We start from the raw sequence: 25,108 nt of genomic DNA, 5'->3' as shown, positions 1-25,108 counted from the left end.
ACATTGAGAGGGAGGACGACGAGATAAGAACGGATATAACCGGGGGGAAGAGATTGGACATAAGGGGGGGGGGGATGGATACTAGACAAATAGGTCATACTGGCGGTACGGTGTCCGTACCAAATTGGATAACAAATATGAGAGAGGCTAAACGGCATAAATTAAGATGTTTATACACCAATGCGAGAAGCCTAGGTAACAAAATGGAGGAATTGGAGCTCCTGGTCCGAGAAATGAAACCGGATATCGTAGGAATAACCGAAACATGGTGGAACGGTAGTCATGACTGGAGTACAGGTATGGAAGGGTATGTGCTGTTTAGGAAAGACCGGAACAAAGGTAAAGGTGGGGGAGTAGCATTGTATGTCAATAATGAGGTAAACTGTAAAGAAATAATAAGTGATGGAATGGATAAGACGGAGTCTGTCTGGGCAATACTCACATTGGGTAAAAGAACTACTAGAGCCTCCCCTGGGATAGTGCTTGGGGTGTGCTATAGACCGCCAGGATCTAGCCTGGATATGGACAGAGAACTCTTTAATGTTTTTAGGGAAGTAAATACTAATAGGAACTGTGTAATCATGGGAGACTAACTTCCCGGATATAGATTGGGGAACAAATGCTAGTAACAATAATAGGGCTCAGATTTTCCTAGACGTGATAGCTGATGAATTCCTTCATCAAGTAGTTGCTGAACCGACGAGGGGGGATGCCATTTTAGATTTGGTTTTGGTGAGCAGTGAGGACCTCGTTGAGGAAATGGTTGTAGGGGAGAACCTTGGCTCGAGTGATCATGAGCTAATTCGGTTTAAACTAAATGGAAGGATTAACAGAATTAAATCGGAGACTAAGGTTTACGATTTCAAAAGGGCTAACTTTAATAAATTAAGGCGACTAGTTAGGGAAGTGGATTGGACTAACATATTTATGAATCTAAAGGCGGAAGGCGCCTGGGATTATTTCAAGTTGAAGTTGCAGGAGCTGTCGGAGGCCTGTATCCCGAGAAAGGGAAAACTGTTCATAGACAGGAGATTTAGACCGAGCTGGATGAGCGAGCGTCTCAGAGGGGTGATTAAGAAAAAACAGAAAGCGTACAAGGAGTGGAAGATGGGAGGGATCAGCAAAGAAACCTACCTTATTGAGGTCAGAGCATGTAAAGATGGAGTGAGAAAGGCCAAAAGCCGTGTAGAGTTGGACCTTGCGAGGGGAATTAAAACCAATAGTAAGAGGCTTTATAGCCATATAAATAGGAAGAAAACAAAGAAAGAAGAAGTGGGACCGCTGAAGACTGTAGATGGAGTGGAGATTAAGGATAATCTAGGCATGGCACAATATCTAAACGAATACTTTGCATCGGTCTTTAATGAGGCTAATGAAGGGCTTAGGAATAGTGGCAGCGTGACGGATGGGAATATAGGATGGGGGGTTGACATTACCGTATCAGAGGTAGAAGCCAAACTCGAACAGCTTAACGGGACTAAATCGGGCGGACCGGATGATCTTCATCCGAGAATATTAAAGGAACTGGCGCGAGAAATTGTAAGCCCGTTAGCGATAATTTTTAATTAATCTGTAAACTCGGGGGTGGTACCGTTTGCCTGGAGAATAGCTAATGTGGTTCCTATTTTCAAGAAGGGGAAAAAAAGTGACCCGGGTAACTACAGGCCTGTTAGTTTAACATCTGTAATATGCAAGGTCTTGGAAAAAATTTTGAAGGAGAAAGTAGTTAAGGACCTTGAGGTCAATGGCAATTGGGACAAATTACAACATGGTTTTACGAAAGGTAGATCGTGCCAAACCAACCTGATCTCCTTCTTTGAGAAAGTAACAGATTTTTTAGATAAAGGAAATGCGGTGGATCTAATATACCTCGATTTCAGTAAAGCGTTTGATACGGTACCGCATGAGGAATTATTGGTTAAATTGGAAAAGATGGGGATCGATATGAAAATCCAGAGGTGGATAAAGAACTGGTTAAAGGGGAGACTGCAGCGGGTCGTACTGAAAGGTGAACTGTCAGGTTGGAGGGAGATTACCAGTGGAGTTCCTCAAGGTTCGGTTTTGGGTCCAATTTTATTTAATCTATTTATTACTGACCTCGGAACCAAATGTAGGAGTGGGCTGATAAAGTTTGCGGATGACACAAAGTTGGGAGGTATTGCCAATTTGGAGAAGGATCAGGATATCCTGCAGGGAGATTTGGATGACCTTGTAAACTGGAGTAATAGTAATAGGATGAAATTTAATAGTGAGAAGTGTAAGGTTATGCATTTAGGGATGACTAACAAGAATTTTAGTTATAAGCTGGGGACGCATCAGTTGGAAGTAACGGAAGAGGAGGAGGACCTCGGAGTCCTGGTTGATCGCAGGATGACTATGAGTCGGCAATGTGACGTGGCCGTGAAAAAAGCTAATGCGGTCTTGGGATGCATTAGGCGAGGTATTTCTAGTAGGGATAAGGAGGTGCTGGTTCCGTTATACAAGGCACTGGTGAGACCTCATTTGGAGTACTGTGTGCAGTTCTGGTCTCCCATGTTTAAAAAGGATGAACTCAAACTGGAACGGGTACAGAGAAGGGCCACTAGGATGATCCGAGGAATGGAAAACCTGTCTTATGAAAGGAGACTCGAGGAGCTTGGTTTGTTTACCTTAACCAAAAGAAGGCTGAGGGGGGATATGATTGCTCTCTTTAAATATATCAGAGGGATAAATACCAGGGAGGGAGAGGAATTATTTCAGCTCAGTACTAATGTGGACACGAGAACAAATGGATATAAACTGGCCATTGGGAAGTTTAGGCTTGAAATTAGACGACGGTTTCTAACCATCAGAAGTTCTGGAAAGAGCTCTCTGGCTTTAAGATTAAGCTTGATAAGTTTATGGAGGGGATGGTTTGATGGGATAAGGTGATTTTAGTCAATAGGTCAATAACGTGCCATCGCTGGTAATTAGTAACAATGGTCAATGATGGGATATTAAAAGTTACTACAGAGAACTTTTTCCAGAGGGTCTGGCTGGAGAATCTTGCCCGCATGCTCGGGGTTCAGCTGATCGCCATATTTGGGGTCGGGAAGGAATTTTCCTCCAGGGTAGATTGGCAGAGGCCCTGGAGGTTTTTCGCCTTCCTCCGCAGCATGGGGCAGGGGTCGCTTGCTGGAGGATTCTCTGTGACTTGAAGTCTTTAAATCATGATTTGGGGACTTCAACAGCTGAGTCAAGGGAGAGAATTATTCCAGGAGTGGGTGGGTCAGCTTTTGTGGCCTGCATCATGCGGGAGGTCAGACTAGATGATCATAATGGTCCCTTCTGACCTTAAAGTCTATGAGCATGTATTTTCTGCAGAGAAAAAAAATCTGCGGGGGACATGAATTCTGCATGTGCGCAGTGGTGCAGAATTTCCCCAGGAGTAGAATGTGGAGGAGGATAATGTAGTGGCCTTGAGGATTTTTATAGGGAATTCCTCTCATGCAAAAGGGGCAGCATGAAAGTATGTACATGTTTTCTAGATAATTTGACTAACTGGCAAGGAAGGCAAGCATCACTGGTGGAGCAATGATGGGTACTGATGGCTCCATACCATATACAAGGGGGGAAGGGGGAAGAGAGCTAAGCCATGAAGGGACCTAAAAGTGAAGCAAAGAGGTTAATAGAACTAAAAGAGGAATGATCAAATTTTATATAAAATTTACAGTACCCCAGGGTACACACAGTTGTGGTTTAGCTGAAAAGGACTGCCCATTTGGCTTCCCATATCTTCAGTAAAAATTAATTCATATTTAGTCTCAAAGGATCAAAATATTCTCTGGATATTCAGTACTTGTGCAGCAAAATCCCATAGAGTTATATTAGGTTTATATTGGTTCTCCCCACAACTACACTATATCTACCTGTTGTGTCTCAGTTCAAATTTAGGACTGTAAACTTTTCACAAAAGAAAATCTTTTTTTGATGTGTATAAGGGGTCCTGATCGGGGATCATATATGCTACTGCAATACATAACAAGAATAAATATTTAAACCAAGTATGAAGCGAATGCAGCAACGATTTTCATATTATATTAAGAACACTGGACTAGAGAGTCTCAATATCACAGAGGCTACTTCGTTACTTTGAAAAGGTCACAACGATGTTAATGAAGGTTCTGTCACTGATCTACACCTTGGGTAGATGGGAGTCCTCCTGCCTACTCCCTTTCTGTTTACAGTTGGCTTTAATACTACCTACCTCATCTCTTTGTTACCCAATCCTTTTTCTCACTGACAGCTAACCATGATGTATTGTTGGCTTTGGAGTAAACTGTTGCTGGCAATAAATACTGTATTGTAAGTTTTATGAATCACAAAAGTTACAAGGAACAATGCACAGTTTCCGAATAATTTCCTTCAAAACACTATCTTTTCATAGGCATGGTGCTCGGATTTTCTTGTCATATTAATGGATTTTATATTAAATGAGTGATTAAATCTGCTGATATGAAAATTATTTCAGATTGGCCTTCTCAACAAGCAGTAGTAATTAAAACTACACAGTTAGAGTGAAGCTGGATGGACAGATTGGAAGTCCTCAGTATGTCTACACTTCAGTGTAAGTCTGTGCTTGAGCCGAGGCTCAAGCCTAACTCCCCCTTGTGTCTATACTGCAATTGTCCAAGGTTTGGACCCAGGGTCCTGCAGGGCTGGAGGGTCTGAGCTCGAGTTAAGCCAGGACTCAGGATGTAAGCTCTATTCTGTGTTCCCTGTAAGCTGTGTGCTTGGGCGGCAGCACAGGAGAGATTTAAATGCCACCCAGCTGATAGCAGAGTGCACACAGTCGGCAGCATGTGTTCAGGTGCCCCTCCCCCCACATTGCTTTGTCCTGCAGCTGCTCCTGGGACCCTCCTGCCGGCTATGCAGAGCAGGAGGTGGGGGGAGGGTGCTGATGTCAGGCTGTCCCCCTCCCCCGCCCACGCAGAGGATTTAGATCATAGAATGTCAGGGATGGAAGGGACCTCAGGAGGTCATCTAGTCCAACCCCCTGCTCAAAGCAGGACCAATCCCCAGATTTTTGCCCCAGACCCCTAAATGGCCCCTTCAGGGATTGAACTCACAACCTTGGGTTTAACAGGCCAATGCTCAAACTACTGAGCTATCCCTCCCGCCTCCGCAGAGCAGGGCAGAGGGGACAGCCTGGCTCAGGAGGACTTGGAGCTGCTGCAGTCTGAATGGCTCTCAGCTGAGTGCCTTTCTTAAAGAGACAGTGCACTGTTTCTGAGATATCCCCAGCAGCCAGCACACACAGTCAGTCTCTCTCTCTCTCACCTCCCAATACATACTTGTATTACTATTGTTGCTACTACTTGGAACTTCCTGCAATGCACATATATTCTCTGTAATTTTATTCTTTTAAAGTGTTATTTTAGTGTTTAGAGACTGGTCTATGCATTTTGTAATTTTTATTTCTCTTACACTTACATTTAATTCTTTGAGTAGTGAGTTCTAAAATCCCTAACCTGTCCTGGCTAGAGTAATTATCCCTATGGTAACTTTTTAAAAATATATATTATATCTAGGTTTTTTGTTTCTACTGATGGTGCACATAAGAAAATTTATTCCACACATGGAGGGAAAAAATTAGAGGGAACATTGGTCCTATTGCTTTGCAGTGTAGACACAGCCCCTCTTGACTCGGGTACCAGGAGTCAGTTAGAAGTATCCTACAATTCCATGGGACAACTTCCTTAGTCCTCTCTATCCCAACAATATGCAATGCACTCTCCTGAAAATAGAAGTCATCCCCACGTTGTGAACAGCAGCAGCTCAGGTCAGCATTAACTCATTCTTTTCAGATCAATGATCTGCAAGCACCCTGTTAGTGAGACTCCTAAATTTGCAATGCAGAGTGAACCAATCAAGCCTTTTGCCAATCGAGCTGCTTTCTGGTAACATGAAGGGCAGGCAGTACAGTTTTCCCACAATGCCCCATGGTCCTAGGACTAGAGCAGCCACATTTCAGTGGGGGAGGTGGGGAAGGGGAGAGGGCTAGGAACTCTGGGATATGGTTACTTTGACTGAGGCCTGTGCACTGCAGGTTCGAGCACATTTTAGAAAAGTCTTAACATAGAGTTAAAATATAATGTAGATGCTTAAGACCAGGGTTCCCTAACATGGGCCAGAGGACTTGAGTCCCAGAAACCCTGGGCTTACATTGCAGTTTAGACATATCCAGTGAAGGTCTAATGTGGAGGCCAGCTTTAAAAGTGCCAAAAAAAGGTGGGCTTATCTGAGCCACTGACCTGATTCCACAATATGCTCTAGGTTAGAGCAAGGTTAGGTTAGGTTAGGTTTAGGCGAGGTTCCTGGGGCAGCTCAATTCAAGTCTGCAGGGTTATTTGCTTCTAGGGTCAACCTTGTCCCTCAGACAACTGCTGCTTAGCAGGAAAAACAGCTCTTAGTAGAAAGCATAGATAACAGACCACTGCAGTCACTAACAGACAGTCAGTGAACTATATCTAAACTGCAATGGAGGCAAAGGAAAAACTGTTTGACATGCAATAGTAAAAGAACATTTTGTGCTCTCAAACGCACAATTTATACGCTAGACCTGTATTTTTTTAATCACAACATAGAAATTATTCAAATCCTTACTTTTGGAAACAGAAAATTAAGTATGTTTACAATTAGTTTTATTTTAATAACTATTACTTTTAGATTTTTTTAAAATTCAAAATGGTTTGTCAGAAGAAAATTCAGAATCTTGGAACAGAGTATCAATGTTCTCTGCCTAATGATTGTGGTAGCACATCCAGCATAAGGAGGAAGCTGCACAATCACAGTGGGTCTAGAGTTTGAAGGAAAAGTAGTATCAGAGTCTGGTGGCATAAGTCATCTTAAGTATAACTTGCATGAAGTGCAGCTACTTGTACTCCAAAAATGACCGTGTCACTGCATACTTTAATGACTCCAGTCAAATCTGCTCTATTTACAAATAAGGATAGTTTTCTTAACTGACAGTCCTCCAAATTCAGCCTGGAATTAGTCAAGCTGAGTTTTCTTGGTGTGGGACCATCGGCAATAAAGATTCTGCAAGTGGAACTTAATTCCATTCAAGAAGTATAAACTGGAGAGGAATTAAGGTTGCTCATTCATAGCTGTAATGACTCTGAGGTGGTCCATTCTAATCCAACAGATGAAAAAAAGTGGAACAGCTTCCCTACAGGTATAAGGAAGCAGACGGAGCAAAGAGATGGAACTTTAATAAAATTTTGCATAAAAGGTATGTCTAATCAACAACAATCACTACCACCTTTCCATCCTTCCACCAAGAAGCAAATTAAAGCAGCTATCTAGGAAGTATTTCAACTACTAGTTTAATATTATATTAAAATACAATAGTGGGCCAGCAAAGTTTTATTTTTACACTACTTGACAGTACTCAAGTAGTGTGATCATGGAGTGGCTAGCAGTCTGTTTTTTCAAATGTTCAACAAAGTTATTTATGCTACTTATTAATAAATTATGCAGGAGATTTTTTCAGGTAACTAATTCTATGTACTTAAGTGGACATACTCCTCCTAACTCAATTTTAATCTAATCAATAAAACCACAGGCAATACATTTGGGGATGATTACTGCATGCCTCAGCTGATGTTATGAGGCACCTGGTTGAAGGAACTAATTATTCACAATGCAGTTATTCCTTATAAGTGAATCATCATATGAAACTGAATTAATAAAGAAGAAATTAGCTAGACCTGTACATTTATTGACTGCTGAGTATGTAATGACTTACTGTTGCTCAAACAGCTTAATTAGTGTTCATAGCAATAAAACAGTTTCATAATATGCAAAAACTCCAAGATAAATTAACATGAAAGTTGCAAATTTGAATGTATAAAAGTCAAAGTATTAAAAACATTCTTGCAGCAGCATTAACTCACCCATGAACTAAACACTATATATAAGTATTTAACAAATTAACTATTAATCTAGTCAGATCTGAAAATTTTACTTTGAAAATCGGGGAAGTGATCCTAACGATATCCATTTACTAATACTTTCAATCATACTCAAGCTTGTATGCGCCTAAGTCACTTTTGAAAATGGGGCTTAGAAGCCTACATCATTCATCAAGTGCTTTTAAAATTTAACCCCTAGTCTTACATTACAAATTTCCTTGATCATAAAGGAAGTTAAGGATATTAAACTACAAATTGTTTTGAATACCAGTGAGGACAGAGAAATAAGAAAGGCATTATAAATATTTGCATACAAACTGGGATACTTAATATTTGGTTGGCATTCATGTAATTGCTTTTTGTCAAAAGGCCTCAAAATGCTTTACAATGAGGTGGCTAAGCATATTATAGAACCCAGGTAACCCAAATCCCCGTTTTCCCCTCTAACTACTAGATAACACAGTTTTCCTGTTCCAGGGTTTTTATGTTATGGACCAAGGTAAAAACCCTGGAGCAGGAAAGCAGTGTTATCTAGTATTTAGAGGAAAAAACTGGGATTTGGTGCCATTCATATCTCAAACTGTAATGTATCAGGAGATGTGTTGTAACTAGTTTCCCTCACTTTGTGGTTATATAAGAGCCAGGCCAAAGTGTCACATTTTGTATCCTTGCACAATATTTCTTAGGTCTAATGGATTTCTTCATGTCCACACCAGCCTACATGGGATCCCTTACTGTATCTGTTGGGGAGGGCACCCACAGTTCCCTTGCCTGACAAAGAAAGTGAACCTTCACTTCCCTAATGGTGGAAAAGGTGGTCTTTATTTCCAGGAAAGGCCAGCAGCTCTTGTCCCAACTAACACACACCACAATTCAATTCCGCTTGTCTTAACTGAGATCAGGTTTATTAGAAAGCAATCAAAACGGAGCCAGTTGAAAATGCACATGTTCCTCAGATTAACATTGGGAGGCAGGAAAATCAGTTCTTTTGTTCTTGTCAAAAGATTTCAATTTCCTTCCACAATAAGCAATCTCCTTCTAAGGCTTGGTCTACACTACCAGCGTATGCTGGTACAACTACATTGCTCAGTGCTCTGATTTATTCACACTGCTGAATGACATAGTTATACCAACCCAACCACCAGTGTAGAAAGCGCTATGTTGAGAGGAGAACTTTTCCTGTGGATATAGCTACTGCCTCTCAGGGAGGTGGAGTACCTACACCAATGGGAGCAGCTCTCCCTTCAGTGTAGGTAACGTCTTCACTACCTTCACCGGTGTAACTGTGCCGCTGCTGCGCAGTAAGTGTAGATAAGCCTTGAGTGCTTTTTCACATATTTGCATATTTTTTTCCTCCCCGATCAGTCCTCCTTGCATGAATTTACAACGTTTAATACTCCTTTGAAACTGGCTGTTATCTAGTTTTAGCCCATCCTCTCAGAGTATTATAAACAGAAAAAGTGTACTTTGCTTTCTGCTGTCCCCCACAATTTAAGCATCTAGAAGCCACCTGGAGTTTATGCAATAATCCCATTAGGTTAAACACAACACCACATATTTGGTTATAGCTATAAACCAGACAAGCGGTGAAATCACTAAGCACATTCTTACTCAAATGATAAAAGATTGGTACACGGAGTAAAGTTAAGCTTTACAACAACCTGGCTGTTTCTCAGGTGCTGAATGTCTAAAAAAAAAGCCATTTTTCCTCCACAAGTTCCACGCTAGTACTTGAAGTTTGGTCATACTTATCACCAGCCAAGAAGCAGCCAGGCTGTTTGAAAGTTAAAATGTTCTCACAACATTGAACTGGGAGCTTACTTGGGGCTCTCAATTCTGTTTTTTCAGTAACAGGATAAACTAAATAAATTTAGTATCACCAATGTAGTTTGTTAGTAACAGAAATTATAGGTAACAGTAGCTGAGCACATAGAAAGACTTGGAAGGGGAGAAGTGGTCTGAGACAAGTGAACCTTAAAAAAAAGTTAAATTGTTATATTCATATGAGAAAATATGTTTATAACTTCTCTGCATTACATGTTATTTATCTACTATGTACTATTTTTCATAGTGAATGCCTTGCATAACCCACTAATTCCTTTGTGCTCAAAAGTGGTTCTAGCAATTTTTTTTTTTAATACTGAGTTTTAATTTAAGAAGCCATATCCCTAGAGTAATAAGGCTTGTCAGAGTACGTATTAGCAGGTTACTGGTGCAGTTTTCAGGTGCTCGAAGCCACTCTTCCTTCTGCCCTACAAGCTGTGGTTTACTAATATACTTAGATGAAGCCACAGGAGTATTTTAAAATGTAAATTTTACTCATTATGTGTGCATTCAAAAAATTAATTTTTTAAATAAAAGAAACTTCTCTTTTGTGGAACTCAAAACAATGTAATGGCTTTTGTTCAAACTCCCTCCTGAAAAATAAAATTCACCTTTTGACTAAGGTCAAGTATAGAACATTTCAGCCCCAAAGGATAATTTAAAGAAAGTTTGTTCAAGGGAAAATAAGGAGCTTAAATAGACATGAAAGGAGTTGGCATGCCAATGTCCAGTAGCAAGGGCTGCATTCAATACTGGACACCACACTACTAATGGACAAGATATTTATCAGTTTAGGTTCAAAGTCTGCAAACATCAGAGGGGTCATGCTTACTATCCAAAGTAGTCCCATGATGCTGTACCCTCAATAGTGTGTGCAGGATAGGACCTTAAGTTTGTACCAACCATTTCACCTTGAAGAAACCTAATAACTAATCAGTACATTTTTGCTTTTGAGGTAGTGAAGGGTTCTAGCTACTATTACAGTATAGCATATTTCAGTTTTACATTGTTGCATGACTTACCCTGACAAGTGCATCATCTATGATGTGATCACGTCTCACTTTGAGTCGCAAATATGGGTTCAACTGCTGTCCTTGAACTAAACTGTAGAGCACAGTTATGCGTCGTTCACTGTACATGCGGATTCTATTGTCATAATACAATCCCAGGTTCTTGGTAACAGCATTCAATATAAAGGGACATGTCATAAAAGAGAATTTGTTTTCTGTTTCTACTTTGAAGAAAGTGTAGTCTTTGTCCATTTCTAGAACATCATTCAGTGGTTCATTAATAAATTCTTCAAAAGGGATAAGTGGTTTTCGGCAATCTATAGTTTTTACACCAAGCTCAGTTTCCAGTGGGTCCACTCGAGGCCCTTTCTTATTTCTTCTTTCCTCACCCAGAAGCTCTTGAAGAGTTAATTCACTGGATTCTGGGAGGGGCTCTTCATCTTCCTCTTCATTGTGGTCTGTGTCCACATCCCCTCCGACTACATTTGCATAGTAAACCATTTTCAAGCACTTTGAAGCAGCAACAATGGCATCATCATCATTCACTAGATTCCGACTGTTGAATTCATTGCTTATGACTTTGTAGGTGATAAGCTGTTGAAATGTTTCCATCATTCTCCGAATCTGCTCTGCACTGTACTTAGACCACAATCTGACTAGTTTTGCTTGAGCTGCAAGGGGTAGCTTGCTCATTGCTTTGCAAAACAAAGGCAGAGCCATTTCCAGATATTCAGGGCTATGAAGATTACCATTCTCCATAACAATTACAAACAAATTCAGATAGTTAGGATCCCGAGAGTACACATTATGGTAAGTCAAGTCACATTCTACATTAGGTGACAAGTACACAAGTGCATTTAAAAAGGCAGTTTCTATTTTTTCGTTAGAAAGTAATCTACTGTAGACCCGTCTGACTGCTTCAATATCTACCGATACTTCATCAGGGCCTAATTTTTGTAGGTTGTTATCTCCTTGTGTGTTGTCACCTACTCTTGATGAAGATGATGATGATGCTCCGGAATCTTCCTCCATCGCAGCAGCTGAACAGGCAGCTTTTTCTTTTTCATCTTCATCCTTATCTTCATCCTTTCCTTGAAGAGACTTCAGCTCTTCCTTGGTATGCTGCTTGGCTTTTCTGAAACTTTGTACCAGTGCCTCAGCACTAGAAAACACTCTCCCAATGACACGGATTAGAGGAGAATAGTCCTCTTTCTCTCTACACAGTTCAAGAATTTCATCTACCTTCTCTTCTGTTAGGTAAGTCACATCTATAAAGTTAAAAAAGAGACCACACTTGAAATTTACTTGATACAGTAAATACATTCACTTTTTATCAAGTTGCAATGATATACACAATTTTTTACCACCACCTCACATCTAATACCTCCTACTCTGACATTGTTGAATGAGTTTAAGACAAATTTACTTTCTAATTTCATTAACATTAAGAAACAAACATCAATTTGCAGTATCTATCGTACTTGAATGTTTTACTCCTTACTTCTATGGAGCTCTGTGACCTAGGAGTCAATTGCAATGATGAGAGCTTTGCAACAGAATTGTAGGAAAAATGAAATACATTTGGTAATATATAATGGTACTATATCCTGGAAACAAAGTCAGTAAAATGTTTAAATGTGTAAAACTTTAAAAACCTTAAAGCATGAAGACCAACCCATCAACGTACTTGGTAAAACTGCCTCCATTTGATGTTATAGGACAGGATACCATTGTTTTAAATTAATCTTTACACAGTTCTTAAACATCTGTTGATCAAATGCCCATTAAAGTAACTAAGCTGAAAATTACTAAAAGTATGGTCACTGCTCAGTAGCAACTATTTATTTTAAGGTACCATAAGAAATGTTAACTTTTTAAAAAAATAGATTCTTCACAAGAGAGCTAGTCAGTTGTTTATTTTGTGATACAGTAAATGAAGGATAGTCATTTATAGTAGTAATTTCTGCAACAGTTTCAAAAAAATCTCATGAATATGAAACATAACATGTCTGAAAAGCATTCCAAAAAACCAATATATAATCAATATCAATCTCAGAAATTCATGCTGCAATGTATATGACATACATAACCGGCCTTGAATCAAAGGGGTTCTTCTGTATGTGCTGGGCCACTTTATTAGTTAAAAAAACTCTAGTAGGCAACCTTAAGAATATCTGTTAATGTTAATTCAAGTCTACACAAGTTGATTTTTAAAAAGGTAGTTTCAGTGGGTGCCAAACTGTGATTCTCATAGATATGAAAAAAATCTTATTTTGGTGAAAGATTTAAGATTTATCCTTTTTCCTCTTTACTGTTGCTGCTTTTCTCTCCATTCCTTCAGAAGCCCTTCTGAGGCCCTGATCTTGCAAACAGTTAAGTTGTTTGTAAGTTACTTATAAATTACTTTACCTACACCAATCTCATTGATTTCAGTGGAATTACCTATGTGCATAAAGTTACTACCATGCCTAAATGTTTATAGGATCAGAACCTAAAAAGTTAATAGATCCAAAAGTTAGAAGGAACCATTGTGATCATCTAGTCTGACCTCTGGTATAACACAGGCCAGAAAACTTCCCCGAAATAATTACTTTTGAACTAGAACATATCTTTTTAAAAAACACACCCAATCTCGATTTAAAATTGCTAGTGATGGAGAATCCATCACAACCCTTGGTAAACTGTTCCAATGGTTAATTATCCTCCCTGTTAAAAATTTACACTTCATTTCCAGTCTGAATTTATCTAGCTTCAATTTTTAGCCACTGAATATTGTTATACCCTTGTCTGCCAGACTGAAGAGCCAAATATTTATTCCCCATGTAGGTACTTATAGACTAATCAAGTTGCCCCGTAACCTTTTCTTTGTTAAAATAAACAGATTGAGCTCCTTGAATCAATCACTATAATGCATGTTTTCCAAACCTTTAATAACCCTCATGGCTCTTTTCTGAACCATCTCCAATTTATCAACATCATTCTTGAATTGTGGATGCCTGAACTGGACACAGTATTCTGGCAGCAGTTGCACCAGTGCCAAATATAGAAGTAACAATCTCTCCATTCCTTCTCAAGATTCTCGTTTACACATCCAATGATTGAATTAGCCCTTTTGGCCGCAGTATTGTACTGGGAATTCATGTTCAGCTGATTAGCCACCATGACCCCTAAGTCTTTTTCAGAATTACTGCTTCCCAGGACAGAGTACCCCTTTTTGTAATTATAGCCTACATTTAGCAGTATTAAGACGCACATTATTTGCTTATGCTCAGTTTACCAAATGACCCAGATCACAGTGTATCAGTGACCTGTCCTCTTCATTATTCCACTCTCCCAATATTAAGTCACTTGCAAGCTTTATCAGTGATGATTTTATGGTCTCTTCCAGATGACTGATAGAAAGTTAAATAGCATAGGGCAAAGAACGAAGCCCTGTGGGATCCTACTAGAAACCCATCTGCTCGATGATGATTCCCCGTTTACAATTACATTTTGAGAACATCCTATCACTTTGCAAGTTTTTAATCCATTTAATGTGTGAAATGTTAATTTTATATTGTTCTATTTTTTTAAATCAAAATAGTGTGTGCTACCAAGACAAATGTCTTACAGTAATCTAAGTATATTACAGCAACACCATTATCTTTATCAATCAAACTTGTAATCTCATCAAAAAGATACATCAAGCTAGTTTTACAAGATCTATTTTCCATAAACCCATGTTGATTGGCATCAATTACATTACCCTTCTTTAGTTCTTTATTAATCGAGTCCTGTATCTGCCACTCCATTATTTTGCCCAGCATAAATGTCAGAGTGACAGGCCTATCATTACCAGGGTCATCCTGTTTACCCTTTTAAAATATTGGCACAACATTAGCTTTGATCCAGTTTTCTGGAACTTCCCCAGGGTTCCCAGACTTAGTGAAAATCAACATTAGCAGTTCAGCAAGGTCCTCAGCCAGCTCTTTTAAAACTCTTGGGTGCACGTTATCCAGATCTGCTGATTTAAAAATGTCTAACTTTAGTATCAGGGGGTAGCCGTGTTAGTCTGTATCTACAAAAACAACAAGGAGTCTGGTGGCACCTTAAAGACTAACAGATTTATTTGGGCATAAGCTTTCGTGGGTAAAAACCTCACTTCTTCGGATGCATAGAGTGAAAGTTACAGATGCAGGCATTATATACTGACACATGGAGAGCAGGGAGTTACTTCGCAAGTGGAGAACCAGTGTTGACAGGGCCAATTCAATCAGGGTGGATGTAGTCCACTCCCAATAATAACTACTTTAGTAGTTGCTGTTTAACATCTGTGATATTATGCCCCATATTCTTCATAGAAATATTGTTATGATTTGAATATGGCATAACTAAGATGTTTTATGCAAGACGGGTCATGTGAGGTATCACTGGAAAGGTTATGATTTACTGAATGTGATTATCCAATTTGTATGCATGCATCATTTCTGTATCTGAAGTTAGAAATATTGACTATGTAATAATTACAACCATGTGTATACTTGGGGAATGCTCACCAGACAGTATGCAATCAGCCTGGTTGGGCCATTAGGAAGGACAATAGGACTTTGAAGATACTAATCTCCCACCTTCCTGAGAAGTTTCCTGGGATGCTGCTTTGACACTGCAGCGTCATGTGATCATGTTACTTGGTACAGGTTACCATCTTGAAATGCTGGTACTTTTCCACGGGAAAGGGGTTGGAATCAAACTAGGAAACAAAGCATTCCCGCCACATGCAAATCCTATTTAAGGCTGGGGAGTGAGTTAATCTCGGCTCTTCTCCACTGCCTCCCTGCCCAAGAAGGAAGACTGCTAACAACACTTGAAGAAACAAAGGAACTAAGCTGGGGGAGGTAGGGACTAAGCCCAGGTGAGACAGACCAGATCATCAGAGAATGAAAAATGGAAATTTAAATTTCTAAGGAATATGTTGCAGACTTAAGAAAACTGGCAAAATATAAGGATTACAGAAGTGTGGCTGTGCAGAAAAACCAAACTCCAATTTTTCTAATAATCTGTGGAAGTTCATATAGGAACAATGTTCCTGAAAATAGAGGAAGGACTCAGATCTTTAACTTCTTGTCCATGTGGAAAAAAAGCAGACTCCACTCATTTGCATAAAATTTTGCTAAAATACAAAGCTGTAGTACTGAATGTACTAGAAAGTAATTCCATTAACTACAAGTATACTTTAGGTTTGTTGCAGCATACATCTAGAAACCAAATTGTGATATAAAAAGAAAGTGATAGTCAACTATCTCAAATATTTTCGGTTCTATGCCACATGATAAGTTTCATAAACCAGGTTTATGAAGTACTAAATTCACTGGCTCTGGACTACAGTGGTTATTAGCTGGACTGTATAACAAATTGATCATTTTATGATAGTGATTATTGTTGAAATATACTGCATTTCAAATCTCACCCACTTCCAGCAAGAATATATGTATCATATTCTTCCATGTTAACACCCGAAAAACATAATAAAAAACATATCTAATGCATGTTTCTGACCAAATAGCTTGCATTCCAGGCACTTAACACAAGTTTTATAGCTTCATACCCTATAAGCACAGTCCAACTGATGTGTTTATATCTCGGTAACATTACCAGTGACATAGGAACTACCATACCAGACCAGTCCAATATCCTGTCTCTAATAGTTATCAGCACCAGATGCAAGAATTCCCATAGCGAACAATTACAGAATAAAAAGACCACAGGAAAGTTTCTATCTCCTTCCTATCAATTAGTGCTAGACATATGTCCAGAAGTTTGAGGTTACAGATCCCTTCCAAATTTTTTCACCTTCACCTTCTCTCATGCAATTATGGATCCTTCACATTACCCATATAAACAGATGACGCTTTTCAAAAAAAGTATTTTTTTGACGCTTGGTCTCGATGTTTTATAGCAATGAATTCCATTTATGTGTCATGCACAGTATTTCCTTCTATCATTAAGTGCGTTTGCCTTTCAATTTCATTGAATGTTCTTGTGTTATGAAAAGGGCAAATAAGATCACCAGATCCATCACTTTTGCACCATTCGTTATTTTGTCTCTATCCTATCCCCTCTTAGGAGTTTCCCTAAACAAAACAATCTTTTCAATCTCTTTATATGGAAGCTTTTTCTGGCCTCTAACTATTTGTCACTCATCTCTGGACATCTAATTCTGCCTTTTTTTTTTTTTTTTTTTTTGAGAATGATCAGAACTGAATACAGCATTCCAGATGAGAGTGTGCCATTGGATTTATATAGTGGCATTATATTGTTTTCAGAAATATTTTCCAGCGCATACTTTATACATCTTCACGTTTGCTTTTTTGAGTGTCATTAAACATTGCATAGAGATCTGCACTGAGCTCTTGACACCACCACCCAGATATTTTTCCTGCATGGTCACACTTTTTAGGACCCAGCAATATGAGTAGTTCAAGTTATTTCTACCGAAGTACATTACTTTGCATTTTCAACAGTGATTTATTTGCTACTATTTACCCATTTATCTAGTCTCGTTACATCTCTCATATTTGTCTCATTTAACCTCCACAATTGTGAGCCATCTCCAAATTTTGTCACCTCATCATTCATCCTGTTTTCCAGACCTTGAAAGTATATATATTAAAGAACAACAGAACATGGGACTTTGGGATACCTCATTGCCAATCTTTTGCCTTGTTAAAAACTGACCGTTTGTTTCTACTCTGTCATCTGTGCTAGATGTTCTGTTCTTGCAGCGAGTTGTCCATGAGCAGAAAGAGTATGGTGCTAAGGCCATGGTCAGTAGCAGCAGCATAAAGCACCACCTCAGAGAATTTTTGGCAATGAGTCAGCAGAAGCTCTAGCAGTAGTTGCCACAACTACTCCCCTGGTTGCTCTTGGAACACTGCTAACTCCTTGGAGGGTTGCTTCTTTCTCTTGGGCTGACTGAAGAGACAGAGGCTGATGTGACTCCCTTCCTGAAGTGATCTGACCAAAAGAAAATGGTCTCTCTCCTTAACAGCAAATGAAACAAAGGTCCCACACTTTCTTCTATGAATTGGGGCTGCAGCTTTGAGAGACTGGCCTGAGTTGGGTTTATGGTCAGTAGCACAGATGGCTAAGGCAAACCCAGATGGTTGTTTAACAATGGACTTGGTGGGCTTTGTTTGGGGAAGCTGTTGAGCTTTTGGATTTAGTCACTTCAAAATTGCTGTTCAGAATCAAATGTAATAGCAGGTTGCTTACCCTTTTCCTTGGCATTCTAAAATTTGATTGCTATTTCCCCAGCACTGCAGCTGCAGAAGGACCACTGCAGTAATTCAGGATTTCAAATTCCTCAGAAGTAAATTTTGGTTCCAAAGCTAGTTGGGAGCCTCAAATGGACTTCAGAAGTTTTTTCCTCTAGGCACTAATGCTCTGCAGAGGATGGTCAGTCTGTCCAAGCAGCTATGGAGACAGGTCAATACTGGCAGGTTCTGCAGTGGTTGGGGCCTAGCCTGAAGCAGCGACTCACAGGATTGGTCTGCCTCCAGAGTTCCAAGGAAACCATTGTCTAGAATCTATGCACATAGCTGTGAAGAAGTAGAGAAACTAAAAACACCCTGTTAAATATAGAAAGATTAAAGACAGATTATTAGACAGGATTCCCTCTCACCACAAAAATGCAGAAAGTGACACTTGCAACAATCACTCTGTCTAGATCAGGGGTCGGCAACCTGCGGCACGCATGCCAAAGGCAGCACGCCAGCCAATTTTTACTGGCACGCTTCTGCCAGCCGGGGTCCCGGCCACTGGCCCCGCTCAGCCCGCTGCCAGTCTGGGGTTCTGTCGGGGGGCTCCTGTAACGGTAAAATTTATTACCGGCACGCGAAACCTTAAATTACTAAAGACTTGGCACGCCACTTCTCAAAGGTTGCCGACCCCGGGTCTAGATGTTGGTTCACTTTCCCCAACCCTGTAAGAAATTAGGGGCCAGGTCCATCTCTCACTATGGTCTTGTATATAGTGCCTAACACAAATAGTCCCCAATCCTGACTGGGGCCTCTAGGTGTTGTAACAATACTATAATACAAACAGGATGGTACACTACAGGTGCAATACATCCCTTTATCCTTTGCTAAAAAGGTTATACCTTCCTTTTAGTTAATTGTTAGTGAATCCCAACTTGCATGTCTGCACAACCTGTTGCAACAGTACCTTAGTAATACTAATTTTGGAAATATGATGGGCAGCTCCACAGTTAAAGGCTTTGGGTTTTTCAGTTAATGTGGGATTTCAGTCTTTGCTAGGGATGGAAGTAAAGTATTGGTCATAACCAAAGTTACACAAGTCACTCGGAGTACAGATGTAATTTTCTGGAAAGCCAGAAGTAAACAGGTTAAACTGTTAAGTGTTCAAAAAAGTATGAAGTGACAGTTTTGGGATGTATTTTTTTCAGATCTCTAACTTACAAACGAATTTGTTTTAGCATACGTTTTAGCTTTTATAGATGTATGTCTAAACAAGATCTTTCCACAGGACAGGTATTTTTTCCGTTAACAACCAAGGAATTAACATTATACGTCCTTAGCTGTTTTTTTTCTTTTTATTTATGACATTAAGACAGCAAATTTCTGTGTTTACTGTAGCAACCTTATCTGTAAGTTAATGATTTGCGTGTGTGGAATATCAACAGGCTCAGCACAAAGCCACACTGTAAGAACTGGCTGGTTTTCTGGAGTTTGGCCATAAATCCTCCTCATCCTAGTACCAAAGGAAGGTACAATTCAAACCCAGACTCTAGAATAGACTCTATTTTGACTGGCTCGTCCTCACCCAAGCTTGAAAACCATGAAACCAAGCTGGCCCTTTCACTGTTCCTTTCCTCCTTTACCTGTCTGTTCCCAAACACAGAATTCAGAGGCCAAAAATGAAAGGTACAATCTTGAGAATCTATTCAACTGAGGAGTCATGTGACTGAGCAGTAAACTGGCAGGACTGAAGCATCCGTTACATTAGCACATGACAACACTAACTTTTGAAATTTTAAGACAAAAGAAAACATGTTTCCATAATAACCTAATCCACCCATATATTTTAGCAGGGATGCGATGAATATCCAGTTTGAAATCAATTCTGGACATGAATCCAGCCCCTTTGTAGTATTTGTAAAAATCTTATTCTAAAATGCAGCCCAAATACCGAATACTTAAATAGTTATGTAGCAACAGTCATGGCCTGGCTTTTCCCCTCCACACCAAACCTGCAGCTCTCTCCCACTGAGAGCCTTAGGTTCCCTTTCCAGCATTTTATCCACAGTGTTTGAATTCAATGCTTTCTCCTTCCACATATAACCCCATCTTTTTCTCCAGAAATCTCCATCCAATTTCCCGCAATATCTAGCCTACTCCAGTACAGTTCTCTTTCCCTTTCTCCATACAGGCCACCAGTATCCAATCTAATAGTAGTTAGATATTCATAACCACTACTTGCTATCCAACAATTCTGAACATCCTAATAATCAAATCACTAGTTTTTATTACAATATCTGCCTCCAACCCAGAATCCTGTATAACTGTTCACAGATTATTACCTAGAGTTGTAATTTTAGATCTATATACTGGACATGAGAAAGAAATCTACAAGCTTCCAACACCACCATTTTTAGGAATTTTTATTTTATAAAGATTCTATAATGCCTTACCTTTAAAGTCATCTCTCGGGCCTTGCATTTCCTTCTTGTTCATTTTTCTGTCAGTACAGGAGTTGTTATGGGCACCTTTGGAATTGTTTTCTAGGTAAGATGAGCTCGTTCCTTTCTTGGAGGGATGAGGATCACAGAGTTTTGCATTAATCTTATAAAGCTCGAGGGCCTTAATGGCTGCTGCATTGTTATCCATACGGCGAAAAGTTGGACAGGAAGCACAAAATTCATTCGTGCAGGCTTCATTTCCACAGCCCTCGGTTAACTGGTGGTAGTAGCGTTCTATTAGATGTTTTGCAGCTGCTCGCTTCCTGTACCAAACATTCAACAGTAAGCACAAGGATTAGTACGGCTTTCACATACAAAGCTCATTCAAATTATCATCAAAGCAGAGATTAGTCAGACACTGAAATAAAACACTTCTGAATCAAAGGATACGCATTAGGAGATTTTGAAAATGCAGGATTCTCATTTTGACAAAAAGTATATTTAACGCACAATTTAGTTGCAGGTCATATGTAAACTGAAAGAGAAGAAGGTTTTTACCATGTTTCTCCAGCACTAAAAGTTCTCAGTTCTACATTCAAATGTAATACTTATGTTTACTATGAAAATTCTGCTGGGGGAAACTTAACTCACTCAGTTAAAACTGAGGTATAAATTAACTGAAGCTAAGTATCGCGATATTCCAAATCTAGAATTAGTCTTCTGTCATGTTACAGGCAACATTTCACTTGGTTAGCTGATCAACACCTTGCGTAAGCACTTGCATGACACTGTCACACAATCTGAAAGTCTTGTAAGTTTATGTTTTATTTTATAAAAATGCTAGAGTGACATTAAGGCCTGGTCTACACTAGGCTTTTATGTCGAATTTAGCGCCGTTACATCGAATTAACCCTGCACCCGTCCACACCACGAAGCTATTTAGTTCGACATAGAGCTCTCTTAAATTCGACTTCTGTACTCCTCCAAAACGAGAGGAGTAGCGCTAAATTCGAAATGGCCATATCGAATTAGGCTAGGTGTGGATGGAAATCGACGGTAATAGCTCCGGGAGCTATCCCACAGTGCACCACTCTGTTGACGCTCTGGACAGCAGTCCGAGCTCGGATGCTCTGATCAGCCACACAGGAAAAGCCCCGGGAAAATTTGAATTCCTTTTCCTGTCTGGCCAGTTTGAATCTCATTCCCTGTTTGGACAGCGTGGCGAGCTCAGCAGCACTGGCAACGATGCAGAGCTCTCCAGCAGAGATGGTCATGCAATCTAATAGAAGGAGGGCCCCAGCATGGACTGATCGGGAAGTCTTGGATCTCATCGCTGTGTGGGGCGATGAGTCCGTGCTTTCAGAGCTGCGCTCCAAAAGACGGAATGCAAAGATCTACGAGAAGATCTCTAAAGCCATGGCAGAGAGAGGATACAGCCGGGATGCAACGCAGTGCCGCGTGAAAATCAAGGAGCTGAGACAAGGCTACCAAAAAACCAAAGAGGCAAACGGACGCTCCGGATCCCATCCCCACACATCCCGTTTCTACGAGGCACTGCATTCCATCCTAGGTGCGGCCGCCACCACTACCCCACCACTGACCGTGGACTCTGAGGATGGGATATTGTCCGCGGCAGGTTCCTCGTCGGACATGTTAGCGGACGGGGAAGATGAAGAAGGAGATGAGGAGGACGAGGCAGTCGACAGCGCTGGCACCGCTGATTTCCCCGACAGCCAGGAGCTCTTCATCACCCTTACCGAGATCCCCTACCAACCGTCCCCATCCCTTACCCCGGAGACAGAATCAGGGGAAGGATCAAGCAGTGAGTGCTTTAAATATCTAAACATTTATTTTTACAAGAACTAGAATATTTATAATATTAACAATGGCTGTTTATTAAAGTGCTTAAACATGTAAACAATTAACTGCAAAAAAACTGGAATATTTACAATCGTAACAAAGGGTTTTTCATGATTTGTCTGCCTTAGGCTCTTCACAATTTAGTCCCAAGTATTTAAAATTTTTTTTACAATGTCCGGTAAGTCATGATTATGCTGCCCAAGACGCTCCACTCTTTAGTCCCAGTGCACCTACGCGAAAATCCGGTCAATATGGCCGGGGATGGAGGCGAAATCCTCATAGGAGAACTCCTCGTAGGTCTCAAGAAGGTACATTTCCAGCCTGTTCATCAGGTTCCTGGGTAGGGCGATCTTATTGGGCCCTCCGTGGTAGGACACGTTACCGCGCCACGACACCATCAGATAGTCTGGTATCATTGCCCTGCAGAGCATAGCGGCAAACGGCCCTGGTTTCTGAAGGCTTTCTCGAAACATCCTTTCCCTCTGGGACTCCGAGATCCTCAGCAGGGTGATGTCGCTCATTACGCCCTGCTTTGAATTAGGGAGGGGAATGTTAGTATTGGGACTGCTTTACAGCCACGCGGTGGAGGGAGAGGGGCAGCATACAGGGATCTTTCCCTGGAACAGCCGCGAGGGGGTGGGACAGGGGCATAGTTCATGCTGTCCTGATTGCTGGCAGCAGAGACTGGCATTGCTTTCAATGTGAAAGGAGGCCAGTGCTACTAGTACAGTTTTAAGCAGCCAGAAGTCTACGGCTTACCATGATTGCACGCTACAGAAGTTCAGGTGTCCTGCCACGCTTCTCAGATAACTGCAAGACCACTGCAGGACCCCAGGCACTGAAGGCGATGGCCGAAAATTCGACCTTGTCCTGAGTGCGCATGTGAGAGGTGCAGTGCATGGTCTTGTTCACAGAGAAAGACTAGGTTCTTTGTACACAACTTCATTTATCTGTCTCAGGAATTCACTCCATTTTTCCCATTCACACAGACACATCTGCGACTGTCTCCCAACCCAGCCTGTCAGCACACTCCCAGAGGCTAGCGCAGATTAGGAGGAGGAAGAAGAAGACGCGGGAGGACATGTTCTCAGAACTAATGAGCTGTTCCCGAGCCCAGGCAGCCCAGCAGACACAGTGGAGGGAGAACTTGTCCCAAATGCACCGAGCAGTCATGGAACGGGAGGAGAGGTGGCGTCAGGAGGACCAGCAGGCTACTGAAAAGCTGCTTGGACTTCTGAGGGAGCAAACGGACACGCTCCGGCGCCTTGTGGATGTTCTGCAAGACCGGAGGCAGGAGGACAGAGCCCCGCTGCGGTCTATCTCTAACCGCCCTCCCCCGCCACCAAGTCCCACACCCCCCTCACCCAAAGTACAAAGAAGGAGGGGCGGCAAGGGCCGTTAAAACTTTCAGTCAACCCCTGCAGACTGCTCTAGCACTAGAAGGCTCTCATTCCCCAAAATTTTAAAAGTCCTTTCCTACACACCTCACAGAAGCCCCCGTGCAAGTTTCAACCCCCACGTTTCATGTGTGGTTCATAATAAAATATTCGTTTCTGTTAATTACTGTTTCCATGATTTTATTTTGGAGGAGAGTCTGTCTGAACGAGGGGAAGGGGCATGGTAATTGGACAGGACAGTCACCTTTACCAGGGTACAGAGGCGGGGTCAGGTCCAGGATCAGGACACATACCCAGTGCAGTGACTAGTGACCCTGTTCAATCTGGGAGGTGGTTTTCGTGTTCTGGGGGGGGGGGGGGTTGCTCTGTGACTTTGTGGCGGGGGAGGGCAGTTACAGATCTAATGCATCACAGAGCCCCGCAGCAGGGGAGCTGTAACCCTCCTCCCCCTGCCAGACAGTCACATAGCCGACACATACACGCTGTCCCGCCCAGGAGGGCTGGCAGGCTCTGTTGAAACAACCAGTCCACCACTGCGGAACCCGTCATTCCTGGAGTTTAGAAGCATCATTTGCATCACAACAGTAAACCCGCACCCCGCCACAGTCTGCGTCCCAGGTTTAAAACATTCCCGCGAAAACAGTAATAAAGACAACGGTGTTCATTAACAAAACAGAACAGATTTTATTTTTTGGGAAGGGGGTGAAGGGGGTATGTAACTGGAGAGGATAGTCAACGGTAACTGGGTAAAGAAACGGTGGCAAGTTCAGGTTCTGAGTCCACAAACTTAAAATTCACTGGTGACCCTGCTCAGTCTGGAAACTGTCTTTCAAAGCCTCCCGGATGCACAGTGCGTCCCGCTGGGCTCTTCTAATCTCCCGGCTGTCTGGCTGGGAGTAATCAGCAGCCAGGCGATTTGCCTCAACCTCCCACCCCACCATAAAGGTCTCCCCCTTGCTCTCACAGAGATTGTGGAGCACACAGCAAGCTGCAATAACAATGGGGATATTGGTTTCGCTGAGATCACAGCGAGTCAGTAAGCTTCTCCATCTCCCCTTGAGACGGCCAAAAGCACACTCCACCACCATTCTGCACTTGCTGAGCCGGTAGTTGAACAGTTCTTTTTCTGTGTCCAGGGCGCCAGTATAGGGCTTCATGAGCCAGGGCATTAGCGGGTATGCTGGGTCCCCGAGGATCACTGTAGGCATCTCCACATCCCCAAGAGTTATTTTGTGGTCCGGGAAGTAAATACCTTCCTGCAGCCTTCTAAACAGACCAGAGTTCCTGAACACGCGAGCGTCATGAACCTTGCCCGGCCATCCAACGTTGATGTTAGTAAAACGTCCCTTATGGTCCACCAGTGCTTGCAGCACCATTGAAAAGTAGCCCTTTCGGTTGATGTACTGG

At 41.3% G+C, this 25,108-nt stretch overlaps 1 protein-coding gene across 1 annotated transcript in view; it reads right to left on the bottom strand.

Annotated features, from left to right (window-relative positions):
• Positions 1-25,108, bottom strand: part of UBE3A (ubiquitin protein ligase E3A) — a 104,190-nt gene that overhangs the window by 17,356 nt on the left and 61,726 nt on the right. The window contains exons 5-6 of the mRNA XM_065411372.1: positions 20,457-20,767; positions 10,781-12,036 (exon numbers count right to left, since the gene is read on the bottom strand). Coding sequence (XP_065267444.1) covers positions 10,781-12,036; positions 20,457-20,767 — 1,567 coding nt within the window. The remainder of the gene's footprint in view (positions 1-10,780; positions 12,037-20,456; positions 20,768-25,108) is intronic.

This window comes from Emys orbicularis, chromosome 1 (genome assembly GCF_028017835.1).
Source record: "Emys orbicularis isolate rEmyOrb1 chromosome 1, rEmyOrb1.hap1, whole genome shotgun sequence".
Lineage (NCBI taxonomy): Eukaryota > Metazoa > Chordata > Testudines > Emydidae > Emys > Emys orbicularis.
Note: the sequence above shows the minus strand (reverse complement) of the source record. Positions and strands in the feature narration are given on the sequence as shown.